Source organism: Xyrauchen texanus, chromosome 17 (assembly GCF_025860055.1).
Source record: "Xyrauchen texanus isolate HMW12.3.18 chromosome 17, RBS_HiC_50CHRs, whole genome shotgun sequence".
Taxonomy (NCBI): Eukaryota; Metazoa; Chordata; class Actinopteri; order Cypriniformes; family Catostomidae; genus Xyrauchen; species Xyrauchen texanus.
The window spans coordinates 38451993-38468629 of NC_068292.1; the positions used below are offsets into that span (position 1 = coordinate 38451993).

Sequence of the window (16637 nt, forward strand, 5' to 3'; positions counted from 1 at the left end):
TAGAGCATGTTTGCCATCAAAAGGAAACACTTACTCGGTTAAACAAAAATGTTAATCATATCGCAGTTCAAACCATAAACCTTTATCTGTTGTCCAATGTCTGTTTCTTTGCCCACTCTAACCTTTTCTTTTCTTTTTGTTTTTTTTTTTTCTGTTTCAAAAGTGGCTTTTTCTTTGCAATTCTTCCCATAAGGCCTGCACCCATGAGTCTTCTCTTTACTGTTGTACATGAAACTGGTGTTGAGCGGGTAGAATTCAATGAAGCTGTCAGCTGAGGACATGTGAGGCGTCTATTTCTCAAACTAGAGACTCTGATGTACTTATCCTCTTGTTTAGTTGTACATCTGGCCTTCCACATCTCTTTCTGTCCTTGTTAGGGCCAGTTGTCCTTTGTCTTTGGAGACTGTAGTGTACACCTTTGTATGACATTTCAAGCATTGTATAGCATTCATCCCTCAAAATAATGATTGACTGACAGGTTTCTAGAGAAAGTGTTTCTTTTTTGCCATTTTTTACCTAATATTGACATTAAGACATGCCAGTCTATTCCATACTGTGGCAACTCAAAAACAAACACAAAAATTTTAAGCTTCATTTAACATACCAAATAGCTTTCAGCTGTGTTTGATATAATGGCAAGTGATTTTCTAGTACCAAATTAGCAAATTAGCATGATTACTCAAGGATAAGGTGTTAGAGTTAAGGCTGCTGGAAATTATCTTATCAAAATTACTTTTTCAAATAGTGATGGTGCTGTTTGAACTTTGTGATCAGTTGAATGCCACTTTGGTGAATTAAAGTACCAATTTCCTTCCGAAACAGCTAAATGTGTACATTAGTCCAAACTTTTGGCCACCAGTATATAAAAAAATGGATTTTAAATGTAATGTTAAATGGTTAAGCTGGCCAAGTCTATCCACAGAAATTGCAAAAAAACAAAAAACAAAACAAAAAAAAAAAAGGAAAAAAGAAAAGGAAAAGAAGAAGAAAAAATATATAGAAGTTTCGGTATTGGTATCGTTTTTGGCAATATTAACCTTGATAATACTTGATGGCGAATTGAAAAGAACATAAGCTGTATCGCTCATCCCTATAGTTTAGAGCTGAGCATAATTAAAACATTTCTATTAAATGGAGAAATTTTCATCATTTTTTTCATGGGTCGCATCCGCCCCTGTCCACCTAAACATGTCCAATCCCTCCCAATTATCTCTGAAGGGCCACCAATGGGTCACACAAAAAGCACAAATCACAAACATAAAACCAACAATCATGGTCATGGTCACGAGTAAAACACAGCAAGACAAGCTGGAAGAATGAGATATGAGAGCCATATCTACCATCTTTTTGATGTTAACACCCCCCCCCCAAACAGCCTCATGACATGCTGTTTATGCCCTCTGACAAATGCCCTGCAGTCACCTTGCACACTTTTCATGCTCCACAGAGGAAAACAAAGACCCTGTCAATCACCCTCAGCTGACAGATAAAGATCTTCAGAGTGTGTGTGTGTGTGTGTTTGTGAATTGGTCAGACATCTGCACAGATTTGAAAAGGAGACCAGAAATGTCTGGAAACAGGATGACAGCAGCACATTTGACTACACCAGCATCCAATTCCAATGAGATTCCAATGCTGTCTGATGGCAGTTATGAAATCTAGTCTAATTCCAATAAGCTAGCTAAATGAAAGCTCTGGCCGCCAGCAGTTGCCTGTCTTGCTCCACTTCTAGGCAAAACTCCAGAGCTCGGCTCAGCCCACATGCTTCTTCTGTTACTAGGGAGAGAGACGAGAAGCCCGCAGCTGGAATTTGAGGGTCATTTCAAGAACACAACAAGCTGTTAAGACACAATCGAAGTACACACAGTCTCTCTCACGCAGCCACACAGATGCCGAATCAATAGAAATGCAAACGTGAAAGGAAAGTCATCCATGAAAACGCTGATGGAATGCACGTTGATAAGCATAGAGGTCCATTGCACACAGACCGGAAAATTAAACATGTAAACATTCAGTCACAGAAAGCATGCTCGTGATCATGTTTTGACATGAAGGTGTCAAACCGTTCCCTATATACGGACACACACAGTCCTTGTGCAGCTCTGGGAAAAAATGTAGCAGGTACATGTGCGAGCATTCTCGCAAAGTAAACAACCCTGGGACGACTTGCACCAGCAGGGCTTGGTGTGATCAGACCCTCAAAACGCACAACAACACGTTCAGAAATAGCAAGAAAAAGAGGTTGATGTTCCTACTTACGGAATACTCGATGGTGCCCTTGGGTCTCTGGAACGACATCCGTCTTCCATCTTTCTTCTCCAGGGTCTTCTTCTGGCTGGTATCTGAAAGCAAGCGAGGGAACGTTCTCATTACGTTCATGTTCCGCTTTCCCCTCAAACTGACACACGCAGCCGAGCTCTCAGCCTCGAACAACGGTTCATCCGTCAACAGCGGAGTGTGAGCGAGCAATTCAAGGGAGCTGGAGAACACAGCTTCTCTCTCTCACACTCTCTGTGCTTCTCACCCCCTTCTCTCCCATCTCCCTCTCTCTCTGCCTTTCTCTCTCAGCACAATGACAGCTAATGTGTCTTCACCTTGCAATGTTTCCTGCTGTTGCAACTGGCCGTAATAGACAGAGATCACCCACTATGAGAGAGAGGGAGAGACACAGAGAACGAGAGAGATGAATTACCAGTAGGGTGCTACCTTACAGTATTACATTTACCTACTGAGCTGCCTACATAGGCAGCATTTTAAGACATCATAGGCTTGCTCCCATGCAAAAGCTGTTCCAAATTATAGGTATCATAATTATGCTGCTTCCTAAAATGCCTTGTTTTTACCAAATTCTGAAGGGCCATTTACACAGTATGCGTTTTGGCATCGAAAAACAGCTGGACGGAGTGTTAAGGAAAGGAACAAAGTGTCAACAATGTGTCTTGAGACACGCTTTTAAAAGTTTATTTATTTTTATCTTGAAATGGCATCTTAAACACGGTGCTTAAGGCAGTGTATGCATAACAATGGTGAAAATCTTCAGTCTAGTGAAGGTTTACATAGATAAATGATTAAAAATAGCACAAATGGCCCCAAGAACATGTCCAGAGTGTACAGCCCCTAAGGCTGCAATGCATGCATCCTTCATATAGAAGGCAATTCCAGAATGCCTTGCGACAAGCTAAGTGGAAAAATAAACCAAGATGCCAAACAAGGATGGCGAAATGTTGATTATAATGATAAAACTATAATTATTTTTACATTAGATATTAAAAAGAATAGATTACAATTTTTTTCAATTTAAAACAGTTGAAATTATAAAAAGATTTGTTTTTCCAATATTTTTGTATACTAAATATTATTATTTCTTCTATGCTTATTAGAGTATCATGATGCAAGCGTAGCAACATGCTAATGTTAAACTGCATTGAAATACATTTTGACCCTCTTTACACCTAGTATTAAGAACGTGGTTGCTTCAGCCATTGCTTTTTCATCTCATATTTGCTTTTGACAATATCGCTTAGCGAGTCTCAAGCCTCTCGATGTTTCGAAATCAAGACCTCCACTGCTCTGCCAGACACCAACCTTCCCATCCTCTGACTTGTGTGTGTTAGTTTAATTTTAAATGAATTGCCAGGCTTATGTACTGTAAGGCTAATGTGTATGCATGTACAGTAGTATCATATGTGTATATGTGTATATATGTGTTTGACTGCTCATATGTCAGTTCAGGGTTATCACAGGGTATATGTTCTGTTTGGGAGAAAATGCTACTCTCTATTTGTGCCACACAGTGGACATTTCACTTACATTTACATTTATGCATTCGGTAGACGCTTTTATCCAAAGCGACTTACAGAGCCCTTATTACAGGGGCAATCCCCCCGGAGCAACCTGGAGTTAAGTGCCTTGCTCAAGGACACAATGGTGGTGGCTGTGGGGATCGAACCAACAACCTTCTGCTTAACAGTTTAGAGCTTTAGCCCACTACACCACGGTGGCGGGCTGGTTGCTTTACTTAGGGAGGAATTTCCGCATGCCACACAAACAGAACATGTCAGAAAATAGGGAGACTCGACTCAAAGACCCCGTTTACACCTGGCATTAAGATGCGTCTCGGGTGATCCGATCACATGTGGTCAGATGAGACACATTGCTGTTTACACCTGGTCACTTAAATGCACCTCCTGTGACCACTTGTGATCGGATTTTGAGGGGAGGGTCTCCGTTTGATGAAGACATACATCAATCACTATGTTAGTATGTTGAATGGCGATACACAATATATATGTTGGTATTTTCAACGAAGTGGACTAAATGTTCAGTTGTAAGTCAAAGCCACATGCACACTCGTCTTACTGCAGTTATAGTGATGGTGTAAGCATGATGTGTTTGTCTTTCAGACAAGTATATTGGTCATTCTCTTAACAGTAAAATGTTACTTGTTCAGAGAGAAAAAAGGACATATACTGATTATATGCTCAAGTAACGCGCGTGTCAGAGTTTCTGTTGTATGTTTCTAAAATTATGACATGGCCAACCTAATAGTATTATACCTATGCAATCAACTATATTCTCTGGAACAGAAATGTAAACTGCGCTGGGTAGGGGATGTTATTTTATGTTACATGTATGCACGGTAGTCAAATAAAGGAAAACATCCATCACCATCTGTGGCAGGGCGGAGGGCGGGGCCGGGTCATGATCCTACGCCCTGCCACACCATCATTTACAGCAGGGGTGCTCATACTTCTATGGAATAAGATCTACTTTTCCATCATGTTATTGCAGCAAGAGCTACCATAAACAATCTATACATTAATACATCATAATACCACAATTTCAGTAGTCTTTAGTGAAATGTGATGATTTTTGATACCAGCTTCAATACCACAACAAATAATAGCCTAACACTAATCAATTTGTTAATTATAATTGAATTAATTTCTCAAGTTATTATTTAAGAGCAGTAAACAGTCAGAAAATAAAATAACAAAAGAAAAGCAATGAATAGAACAAATAAATAAAACATTAGACTAAAATACACCATGTGCACAACAACTTTAAAAATTTTTTTAACAGTATCAAGTATTCAATTAAACATTCAGAATAAATTTGACATAAAAATATTACTGGTCTCCCAATACGAATAATACATCAATACTTTTATTCTAGAGTTATACTGGTAAAGTTATCTAGCCAAGAGCAGAGAGTAGTTTTGCCGTTTTCTTTTTATTGTTGTTTGATTAATATTAAGGATACAATAGACAGCTGCAGGTCTATTAGGTTGCATTTAGTGGTTGACTGATATATCGCAGAGTCCGATAAATTGGACAATATTTAATATATTTAATTATCGGCATAGGCCGATACATTTTCCCGCTAGGCTGTTATTTTCTTGATGGCACCAAAAATCGCCTGCTTGCATGTGAAGCATCCGAGACATGTAAACGACCAGTCATGGTTAATTTGTTGTTACATGCCATCGTGTTCCTACAATAATAGACCAGTGTGCAACACAGTCATTTAAACGGTCTGCATATCAGAACATCATCAGATGCATTTGAGCTCATTCTTCAGTCTTGTCTAATGATAAAAAGGCAAATATCAATAAAAGTAATATCGTTTACCATCTGCAAATATGCACATATCTTGTTTAAACACATGTAATAACCCAAGCTCACACAATTCAGCAGATCCACCATCCTGTGGAGCGCTCGTAAATCTTCCTCTGAAGCACGTATTCAATCAGGAGCCACACGAGCGCATGAGTGCAACATCAAGGCTGCATCCTAAACCAGGAAAATGCTGCCTCCGGAGGCTGTATACGAAGGTACGATGAAAACATGGTGCTTTTCAAACTATTAGGGGGACCAGTTTCCTTAAGAGTTCCATTCATTCAAGACAGATGTCAGTTAAGCCATTAACTGATTAGGTAGCAAGGTAGCAAGCCAGCTGCCTATGTTTCCGGTTGCAGCCCAAGGTAAAAGTTCTTCTTGTGTGCTGTAAGTTTAAATGACTTATTCACTATGCACTGTATGTACAATTGGATTGATTCAATATTTTTTTAGTAAATGCGATTCCATCCATGTTGCAGGATAACTTGTGAGCGAGTGGGGCAGTGTTTGCATGCAGACGCAGAAGGTGATTGGGGCGGGGTTGCGTGGAGAGCGTGAGAGAGGAGAGATGCCAACACAGCATGGCTTTACAGATGAAACGTGTTGTGTAACGCAACATCAACTATATCAATATAAACAGTATTGTCTCATCCTATATCTCGTTTGACAATATATCGATATACATTAAAAAGTCAATATACCGCCCAGCCCTATAAGTGTCGCTGCATATTGATATCAGACATTGCAGATCAAAGAAGTTCTCATGTTTGTGTCTGTATTTGCTTTTTTTTTTATTCCTTTTATGGGCGGATTTTACACTTTATTTTAGCACAGCAGTTGATTGACAGATGAGGGGTAGAACTTCAGGGCGGATAAGCATTTACACCTCAAATGCAATGTGGTCACATGCGTTTTTGACAACATTCGTATGTGGTTTTTGTGATCCGATTGCAAAACATTTTAGACCCCGTTTAGACCTGTACTACATTTGATCAGATCACCCAAAATGCATCTTAATACCTTGTGTGAACGGGGTCTTTGAGTGGAGTCTCCCTATTTTTCTGGCATGTTCTATTTGTGTGGCATGCGGAAATTGCTCCCTAAGTAAAGCAGCTAGCCTGAAGTGAAATGTCCACTTTGTAGAGCTGTAAAATAGTAAAATTGTAAAATTGTCTCCCAAATAGATGAGGTTTTTAAGGTAAATGCTCTATCGAGTTTTAAATCAACAAAACCATCCTCCCAACCCTGAAACTAAGCGATATTGTCATAAAAGCAAATGTGAGATGAAAAAGCAATGGCTAAAGCAATCACATCATTTTGAGGTGCTTCTATGACACATTTGACTCACGTGTCGACTAGGGCTGCAACTAACGATTACTGATAATCGATTAATCTAATGATACACGTATTTTTTTCACTTGGTTATACTTGTGCGAGTGCAGTTAAGACAAAATATACTTATATTCAAGATCTATTCTCTAAAACCAAGTATAAATATCTTATATGCTGCTTCTCTGGTGAATGCATCTTTTTTTTAAAGGAATTTTAGATATTTTAAAATATTTGTATTTTTAATATTATATTCAACATTCTCAGATAACAATTTTCTTCTGCAGTATAGTTCCTAAAGTAAATGTACATAGTTTAAAATGAGTTTGAGATATTTTTATTGGAAAACAAGCCAAAACAAATCATAAACGTATTTTGTTGGCGAAGACTACCCTCTCTCACCTTTCTGTTCACTTAAATTCATATTTAAGTCACAAAAAACAAACTCTCTCTTATTAATAAAGCTGCGTGTTGCCAATTTTTTTCACAATAACAAATGCACAGTGACATATATTATGATTCAATAAGTCGCGAGCCAATACATTATAATCTAGCTGCAGCAAGCGTGCGTGATTGAGAGGCAAGCGTCCCTGTGAGAGTTCATGAGCCGGATGCAGTTTCAGTCTATCCCCCTCAGATCGGGATATTCTTCTACTCATAGAAGAAGTGCTGACTACACAGAGAAATGCCAGTTTTGGAGTTTGTAGTTAATTACATGACCTATTTCCATATTATTTGAATTTTAATAAAGCTATAACGCATTAAATATAACTGCATTAAAGATTTAATACCGGGGTGTTTCATTTAAAGAGCTCCGACTACACTTATTCCACAACAAGCGATTTTCTGTATTTACTTATTTGGTATTTTTGTATAATTCCCTTGTACTTGTTTGGAAAGTTTAGAGTGCATATGGACTGTGATCTGTGTAATTCATCCTCTCCTCAGTCAGGCGCGAGCTGCAGTGCTGCTCTCACGCATCATCATTAGTTTAATGTGATCTCATGTTACATTAAATGAGATCAAACGACTATTTGACAAAGAACATTTTTGTCTAAAGAGCCGATGCAGATTGGGAGGAGTCGCCTGTCTCCTGAGGAGAAACAGCAGCGCATCTCTATGGGTCTTTGCCTTTACTGTGCTGGCAGCAGGCACTTCTTGGCTAACTGTCCAGTAAAAGCTAAACCTTGTCGGTAGGAAAGGGTTACTGGCGAGCACTACCCCATAAAGAAAAAACCCTGCACTTCAGACTCTCCTCATGGCCGACTGCAGCACGGACCGGTCCGCCATTCTGACTCCACTTTGGTGGACTCTGGAGCGGAGGGAAATTTCCGGGATGCCGCTATGGCCTATGACTCGTGGATTCCGATGATCAAGCTGGATGAACCCATCACCGCTTATGCTATCAGCGGCTCCCCCCTGGCCATCATCACACATTCCACCAAACCACTCAACTTCGTCTCCAGCAACCATTCCGAGGTACTGTCTTTTCTCCTGGTCAGGTTTCCTACATCTCCGGTGGTCTTGGGGCATCCATTGTTGGTAATGCACAATCCTCACATAGACTGGTTAACCAATTCTATTTTTGCCTGGAGTCCTTTTTTGTTCGTCTCATTTACTTAATTCTGCCATTTTTCCTGTCCTGTCCAGTCTTGTTTTTCCTTTTCAGGATGAACCAGTGGATATAACCGGTGTACCCATGGCTTACCATGATCTGGGGGCAGTGTTCGCTGCAACCCTTCCTCCTCACCGTCCATACAATTGTACCATCGATTTGCTTCCCATTACTTCTACCCCACAAGGTCGGTTACATTCACTTTCATTTCCCGAGTGGAAGGCTATGAATAAATATATAAATGATTATTTAGCAGTCTCATACACTCTTCCTCTTCTCCTGCAGGGGTGGGGAGAAGACCTTGCATAGATTATCGGGGGCTGAATGACATCATGGTGAAGAATCGCTATCCTTTGCCGTAGATGTCCATAGCTTTTGAACTCTGGCAGCGAGCGTCCGTCTTCACAAAGTTGGATCTGAGCAATACCTATCACCTTGTTTGGATCAGGGAGGGGGATGAGTGGAAGACAGTCTTTAACACCCACAGGGGTCATTTTAAATATTTGGTCATGCCTTTCGGATTGTCAACGCCCCTGCTGTCCACCAGGGGCTCGGTAATGACATGCTTCGGGATGTGGTCGACCGATGTGTGTTTAATTATTTAGATGATATTCTGATTTTCTCTCATAATATGAAAGACCATGTCCAGCACGTCAGAAAGGTGCTTCAGCGAATGCGACTCTCTCGTATCGCCCGGGCTCCAAGAGTCTCAAGCCCGATGCCCTATCTCGATGTTTCGAAATCGACACCTACACTGCTCTGCCAGACACCATCGTTCCCATCCTCCAACTTGTGTGTGTGAGTTTAATTTTAAATGAATTGCCAGGCTTATGTACTGTAAGGCTAATGTGTATGCACATACAGTAGTATCATATGCGTGTATGTGTGTGTTTGACTGCTCATATGTCAGTTCAGGGTTATCACAGGGTATATGTCTTTCTCTACATTAACTCCAAATTGCAACGGCCTAACAGGTTCTGCACAGGAGACGCTCGGCTGTGCAGTTATGAGCCATAGCAGTCTTGCTATTTCTGTGCTTACAACAATCAGACGGCAGTGAGAGAAACCAGGCCATCACGCTGATACGAATGCTGATCTTTTATACAGCATTTTCACACCTCCGATTGAGAGAGTAACCTGAAGAAGAACTACAGTGGCTGGTCTCTGTGTATGCAAGAATGCCAACACAGACACATTTCCAGCATACGGTTGTACATATACTTTCTTCTATGGCGGTAACACATTTCAGTAGTCTAAAGGACAACAGATTTACCTTGAAAACCTCCAACTAGGATTTCGCTTGGGGCCCCCATACACTCAGAAACAACCCTGATAGCAGTGTCCTGGTAACCACCCTGAACACCTTAGCATTGGATTTTGCACATGCAAATATAGAAATCTAGTTACAAAGCTTAACTAAACTGTTTCAAATGATTATATTCTGATTCCCATGTGTCACTGCATGTGTTTATTTATAAGACATAATAAACATTATATATATATATATATATATATATATATATATATATATATATATATATATATATATATATTCATAGAATATGAAGACTCAATTGGTTCAATTGATGAAGGACTTCGGTTATGGTAATATTAGAATAAGAATATATTTCTGTAAATCTACAAAGAGAAAGAAAGAAAGAGAGCGAGAGAGAGAGAGAGAGAGAGAGAGAGAGAGAGAGAGAGGGAAACAGCAAGCAAAAACACAGAGCAGAGATAAGTTCCATGAGAAGTGGCAAAATTGTCTGGAATGGGACTCTCACATGTGTGAATCGCTGAAACAGGCTTTTCACACACTGGGATATGAGTAACTGCACCAAAATAACACACCCACAGAGTCTCCTTCTATTGTCACAAATTTACAAAGATGCTCACAATCAACAAAATACAAAAAAAAAAATGTCTCACTCTTTTTTGTAGCTGTTTTACAACCTAGTTACAAACCTGCTGCATACTCCATACATAGGCAGCTACCTTTTAGCATTACATTCTGATTGGATGCCACATTCAAAGGTGTCTTCAATAGCTAATATATACAAACCTGTTACAGTCCATAAATTAAATTCTACATTAATGTGACAAAGGTAAACAACTAAACTCAGTTTCACCCAACACCACTTCATAACAAGTTCGTCCTTGTTTTGACTAGTTTGGAACTAGTCCCGCTCTGTATATTTGGTTCTTTATTGCTTTGGCTTGTAAGGCCACATCTACAATAATCTGTTTTCGTTTGAAAACTCCTAACGCCATCATTTTCCAAAGCATGTGGGACAACAGTATTCTAATGTGGATGAGAGGCAATGGTGCAAAATGTATGCGTTTTCATACAAAAACATATTAGTATAGTTACATTTCTACTGTTGCATGGTATATACCGTCATATCACACATCCCTTGTATGAGCTGATTGGAGAGCTAAATAATGTTCTGGACATCAATGTAATAGATTACCATGATGTATGATTTAACACTTTAAATCATGTGATTGTAGGCCATTAAGTTCACATTCTAAGTATTTAAACCCTGAGAACAGACAATCTGCAAGGCTCATCTCTTGTGTGGGTAATAGCAACATTCATATATTCATAACAGTATTTGCTATGCATTTATGTGTACTTTTTAAGTATCATGATCACAGAATTTTTCTAATCTGATTTCTGGCTAATGTTGATTAAAATATCTGTCAAATTTTAAACAGCATAACAATTTTTGCGCTTGTGCAATATATTTATGTAACCGGGATTACTTTGCCATTACTTTAAGGAAAAGTTGATTTATGATATTTTTCAAACTTACTGTCTTTACTTGAGACACTTTGATTCACTTTCTTCACTTTGCACTTGATTGAACAGCCCAAAGACGCTGCAAGTATTCACAGCCCAGACTGTCACAGTAGCTGATGTGTGTGTAGAGAGAGTTTGCTGGGACTGCAGTATGACTGCTGCATCAGGGGACAGGCTGATCTCCACACAGTCCGTTCCTTTCCCTCATTAACACCCACCCCAGGTCAATTAATCAAACCCTGATCCTGTCAGTGACTCTGCGTGTGACACCTGCACCAGAGCCTCTTATTAGCACACACTCCAGGGTGACTAATCACAGCCAGATCCTTCCATCCACAAGCCAGTTATTGCTTTAGTGAGCACTATTTAGTTTACAAATCAAAGAATGCAGTGGCTAAAGTCTGCCTCAATGTTGCCGTCTCAAATTTAACTCTGCTCTTAATCTGAGTGTGTGTAGAAACAGCAGAGACTGCAGGTTTTGCAGGAAGGCTGAAATACTTTCTCTAATATTTAATACAAAATACAAAGTATTTCTCTAACAATACTTTGTTTAATATGCAGAGATAACAATAAGTAAAAGCCAATGCATATTACATTTTTTCTGTTTGGTGGTACATCTCATACACGGTGCGCATGACACAAATTTCCTCATCAGCACAGTATGTGCGGACTGTCAGCGTGCGGTCTAGTTTTTCTCTATATTGAACAGTCTGTGTCTTTGTATGTTGAAGATGTAATCGCTTGCCGTTAACTATGCTAAAAGATTATCACAAAGCAGTGTGTGTGTGTGTGTGTGTGTGTCGAACACATCCATATGGACTCGGTCAAAAGAGTATACTTTAAAAGGCTGAGTACTCGACCGTGTGGGGGCATAACTGCATGCAAAAGATGGACTGAAGTACAAATTGTGAAAACAATCAGATATGCCCAAACAGTTCAAATGCCTCAATTTATGATAAACATGCAATGGCTATGTTTATAATAGAATAATCACATTCTGTATACTGCATAGTGCACAGTATACACTGTAGATACACTCTGTATAAACTGTCAGTGAAACAGTATGCCACTTTAAATCATAGTACTGCATGTTACATTGTTGTAACATGACCTCATTACAATGGCTATGTTTGGAACAGCATTGAACTAACAAGGCAGAATAAAAAGAGTAGTATGGTAGTATGCTATTCTGAACATTTGTTTCATTTCGAGCAATAGCCTTTTATTATTCGTCTGCGATCGTGCAGTGGAAGCTTCCAGTTCTAGCATTCAACAACTTCCACCACAGTCTGTTTCAATCGCAGTACCAAAAGCATGGAAATATCTTATTTATGTACAATTTATCTCAAACACTTAATTTAAATAGACCCACCTACCTTCCAATCATTATTCAGGGAAATCTGTTTCATGTTATTCAATACATATTATCATTTTAAAGGAGTATGTATTCGAGTAGGCAGCACTTTGCAGAGTATAACTATGTTTTTTATTAGAGAAATGCAAGAATATAGTACAAACAAAAGTACATGTAAACAGTAGAGAGCATTAGAACAAGATGCATTTCCATTCTTCATGCATATTGCCACCTACTGAGCAGATAGGAGAATAGAAAAGGAAAAGAATAAATCAATCAAATCTGCACAGCCCAGTAGGTGGCGATAAGCACGAAAAATGTGAATCGCCAAAAACAAAAGGTCTTTAAGATTGATCTGTTTCTCATCCACACCAATCATATTGCTTCGGAAGACATGGATTAACCGAGTCATATGGATTAATTTTATGCTGCCTTTATGAGCTTTTTGAGGCTTAAAATTTTTGGTCACATTCACTTGCATTGTATGGACCTACAGAGCTGAGATATTCTTCTAAAAATCTTCATTTGTGTTTTGCAGAAGAAAGTTATACACATCTGGAATGGCATGAGGGTGAGTAAATGATGAGAGAATTAGAATTTTTGGGTGATCTATTCTTCTAAAATAGCAGCTGATATCACACTAGAAATGGAAGGTCAAGTGAAGTGCACTGCACTCTAGTTGTATACTGCACATGTGGCACAGGTCATCCGTGTATTTCATGCATAAAGAAAAATTGCATTCTATACAGTACATCATGCATTTTATGGAAACAGTAAGATTAGTATGGTATGTTTGCTACTTCAAAAAAACCTACTGTCTTCTAGATTTCTTTGTAGGTGATTTGATGCATGATTTCTATCAGATGACCAATGACACATGATGCACATATAAAGAATAAGTCTTTTGGTAAATTTACCAGCATGTCTAAAGAGCACACTGGAAAGGGATGTGATGCCCAACTCAACAAATTCCTGCTGTTGAGATGCCTTAACCATTCTTCATCTGACTGAATGTGGCAGCTTTAGTGCTAAGACCATACCACTATCAGAAGAGAGGAGAAATAATGCAGGTCAAGGGAAAACAGACCCTGAGCACAGGCTGGAATTGAAAGATCAGCCGCTGTGCTGCAGGTAAACAGCTCCCTCTGCCTTTGCCACCCGCTGTGTCTGGATGCTTAGACACAATTTCAAAGGTTACTGAATGGAGGGCAAAGTCTGATCTGCCAAGTGTTAACCCTCCCTGCCACTTTAGCATTTAGTCTAGACGAACATAAAACCAAACACAGCTAGGGCTGTAAAATACTGGAGTGATCAATGAAGTTCAGGGCTAGACTGGGAAGAGAAATCGGCCCGGGATTTTATATGGGGGGGGGGGCTTTACTGCATATCGCGGTGCCGTTTAGTGGTCATTTTAGCTTATCGCAGCCCATTCGGCCCACTCGGTTCTCCCGATGGCCAGTCCACCCCTGAATGGCCCCAAAGTGCATTGGCCCACTGGGAAAATGCCCGGTATGCAAGATTACCAGTCCAGCCCTGATGAAGTTCAAAGATGAGGTGAATGCAGTCAGCGCTAATGTTTCCTTTATGCCCTATGCAGTTTCTCTGATTAGCACATTGTAGGGCTGGGCTGTATGACAGTAAATATTGTGTATAAAAAAGTCTCAATCGAGATTACGATATGTAGAGATTCTGCTACACCGTTTATACCATATAGATCAGGGGTGCCCAATATGCCGATCGCGATCTACCAGTCGATCGCAAAGGCAATGCTGGTAGATTGCAAAAAATTTCAATGTACTTTTGTTCAATTTTAATAATAATAAAAAATATAATGTCTTTCCATCTTTTAGTTTCTGTCTGACTTGCACTTGACGAGTAAATATTGACCAGGCGATGTTTTGTTTATTCAGTTGCCATGACAACTAGGTTTGCGCATACGCGCCTTCCAAGGACTTCTGAGAACATACTACTGCCCGGATTAGGAAAAACTGAATGGAATCAGACAGTTTTGCCTAATCCGGGCAGTAGCATCGCAATTTCGCGCTATGTTCTCAGAAGGCGCGTATGTGCAAACCTAGTTGTCATGGCAACTGAATAAACAAAACCTCGCCTGGTCAATATTTACTCGTCATCAGAATAAGGTAAATGCCCTGGCTATTGTAATCTATTGTGCTGTAGGTGTTTTGGGTTTAGTTTTAAAACTGAATTATATCAACATTGAACATTATTATATATTTTTTTATTAATTAGAAGATGAAATCCATTTAGGGATACATTCAGTAGTCCCAACAAGCATTTTCTTATTTTACATGAAAATATATTTTAGTTGGTAGATCTTATTGAGTTGGTCATTTAAAAGTAGATCATCACAAAAAAAGTGTGGGCACCCCTGGTGTAGATGTATGTACATGGCTATCCATGGACAGAATTGATTCATGTTATTTACATGTTAAGGCAACGCAGAGACATGGAGGAATGTAAATAATTATGTGTCCCAAGCAAGTCTCAGATCATTACCTCATTTCTTGTTTGCTGCGATCAGCTAATACCAAAAAGTCTAGAAGAACTTGATGTAATAACACAAAATATAAATAGTCTTCTCTAGCACTCTTGATAGTGTCGCCCCCTTTCAATTAAAGTAAATTAAAGAAAAAAGCCCTGCACTATGATACAATGATAACACTCATGCTCTCAAGAGAGTAGCTCAAAACATGGAGCGCAAGTGGAAGAATACTAAAATAGAGGTATTTCACGGTGCGTGGAATGACAGTGTCTGTAGCTACAGACAGGCACAAAAAGCTGCCAGTTCAGCATGTTATGGAACTCATAGAAAATAACCACACCAATCCTCTGTGTTTATCAGTACTGTGGCTAAATTGGTTAGGAATAAAGCATTGAATGAACCACATATTCTTTCGCAGCACAATAATATTGACTTCATGAATTTCTTTACTGATAAAATAGAAATCATCAGAAATAAATTGGAATTATGCAATCAACTGTCACTGCACCTCAGAAAACAGTGTCTCATAAATTATCTCATGAGCAACTTCAATCCTTCGCTGTCATAGGTCACGTAGAGCTAACAAAACATATTAAAAAAAATCAAAAGCTACAACATGTATTTTAGATCCAATACCAACTAAGCTCTTAAAAGAAGTATTCCTTGTAATCTCAGAATCTCTTCTTAATATTATGAACTCCTTGCACAATTTGGGACACTCCCCTAACGGACGCCAGTAGGTGTCCATCATGGGAGAGGTACTGGCACAGTTTGGCCTTACTGTGCCTTCTATGACTGTCTGTGTGTCATGTATGTGTTTGCCATGTCTCTGTGTGTTGTTGTTTTTCCATCTTGTTTCTCGCAGTTGCTGCCCAGCAGCAATCAGCGTTGCTATAGCATATTCAATCAAATTACACAATGATGACTCAAAGACTTTATAGATATTACAGTTTCATTGTCTGTTAAAGCATGATTTTTCTGTAAAGCTGCTTTGAAGCAATGTTTGTAGTGAAAAGCGCTATACAAATAAAAATGACTTGACTTGAAAAGTCAAGATGCGAAAAAGTTGTAATTAAGTGCTGCTTTTATAGGTACAATGGAAAAGCTGTGACTACTTTGTTTATAGTTGTTTACAGTATACAATAAATTTAAATGTGACTCATTCAAAGTGAATTTAGAGTCAGAACAATCCATTTATAGGGCCCTATTTTAAGAGCGCCAAGCACAGCACAATGCAATTCTTAAAAATAAAGTCAGTGTGTATGGCCATTAAGATTTGGTATTTTCATGCAACATGCCCTAAGTCTAGGTGCAAGTGGGTTTTTGTGAATTGCTCATGGCCTGGGTCAAGTGCAAATTAATTCTGAGGTTGTTCTCCGGTTATTGAACCGTCTGCGTCCTATTATATAGTCCATTCC

The 16637-nt window shown here is 39.2% G+C and overlaps 1 protein-coding gene across 7 annotated transcripts in view; it reads right to left on the minus strand.

Annotated features, from left to right (window-relative positions):
* oxr1a (oxidation resistance 1a) overlaps positions 1 to 16637 on the minus strand; it is a 188405-nt gene that overhangs the window by 64604 nt on the left and 107164 nt on the right. For 6 of the 7 annotated variants that reach the window (XM_052146833.1, XM_052146835.1, XM_052146836.1 and 3 more), the window contains one exon: positions 2260 to 2342. The exons of the other annotated variant lie outside the window; for it this stretch is intronic. In XM_052146833.1, the coding sequence (XP_052002793.1) occupies positions 2260 to 2342 (83 nt within the window). The remainder of the gene's footprint in view (positions 1 to 2259; positions 2343 to 16637) is intronic. 7 annotated transcript variants of the gene reach the window in all.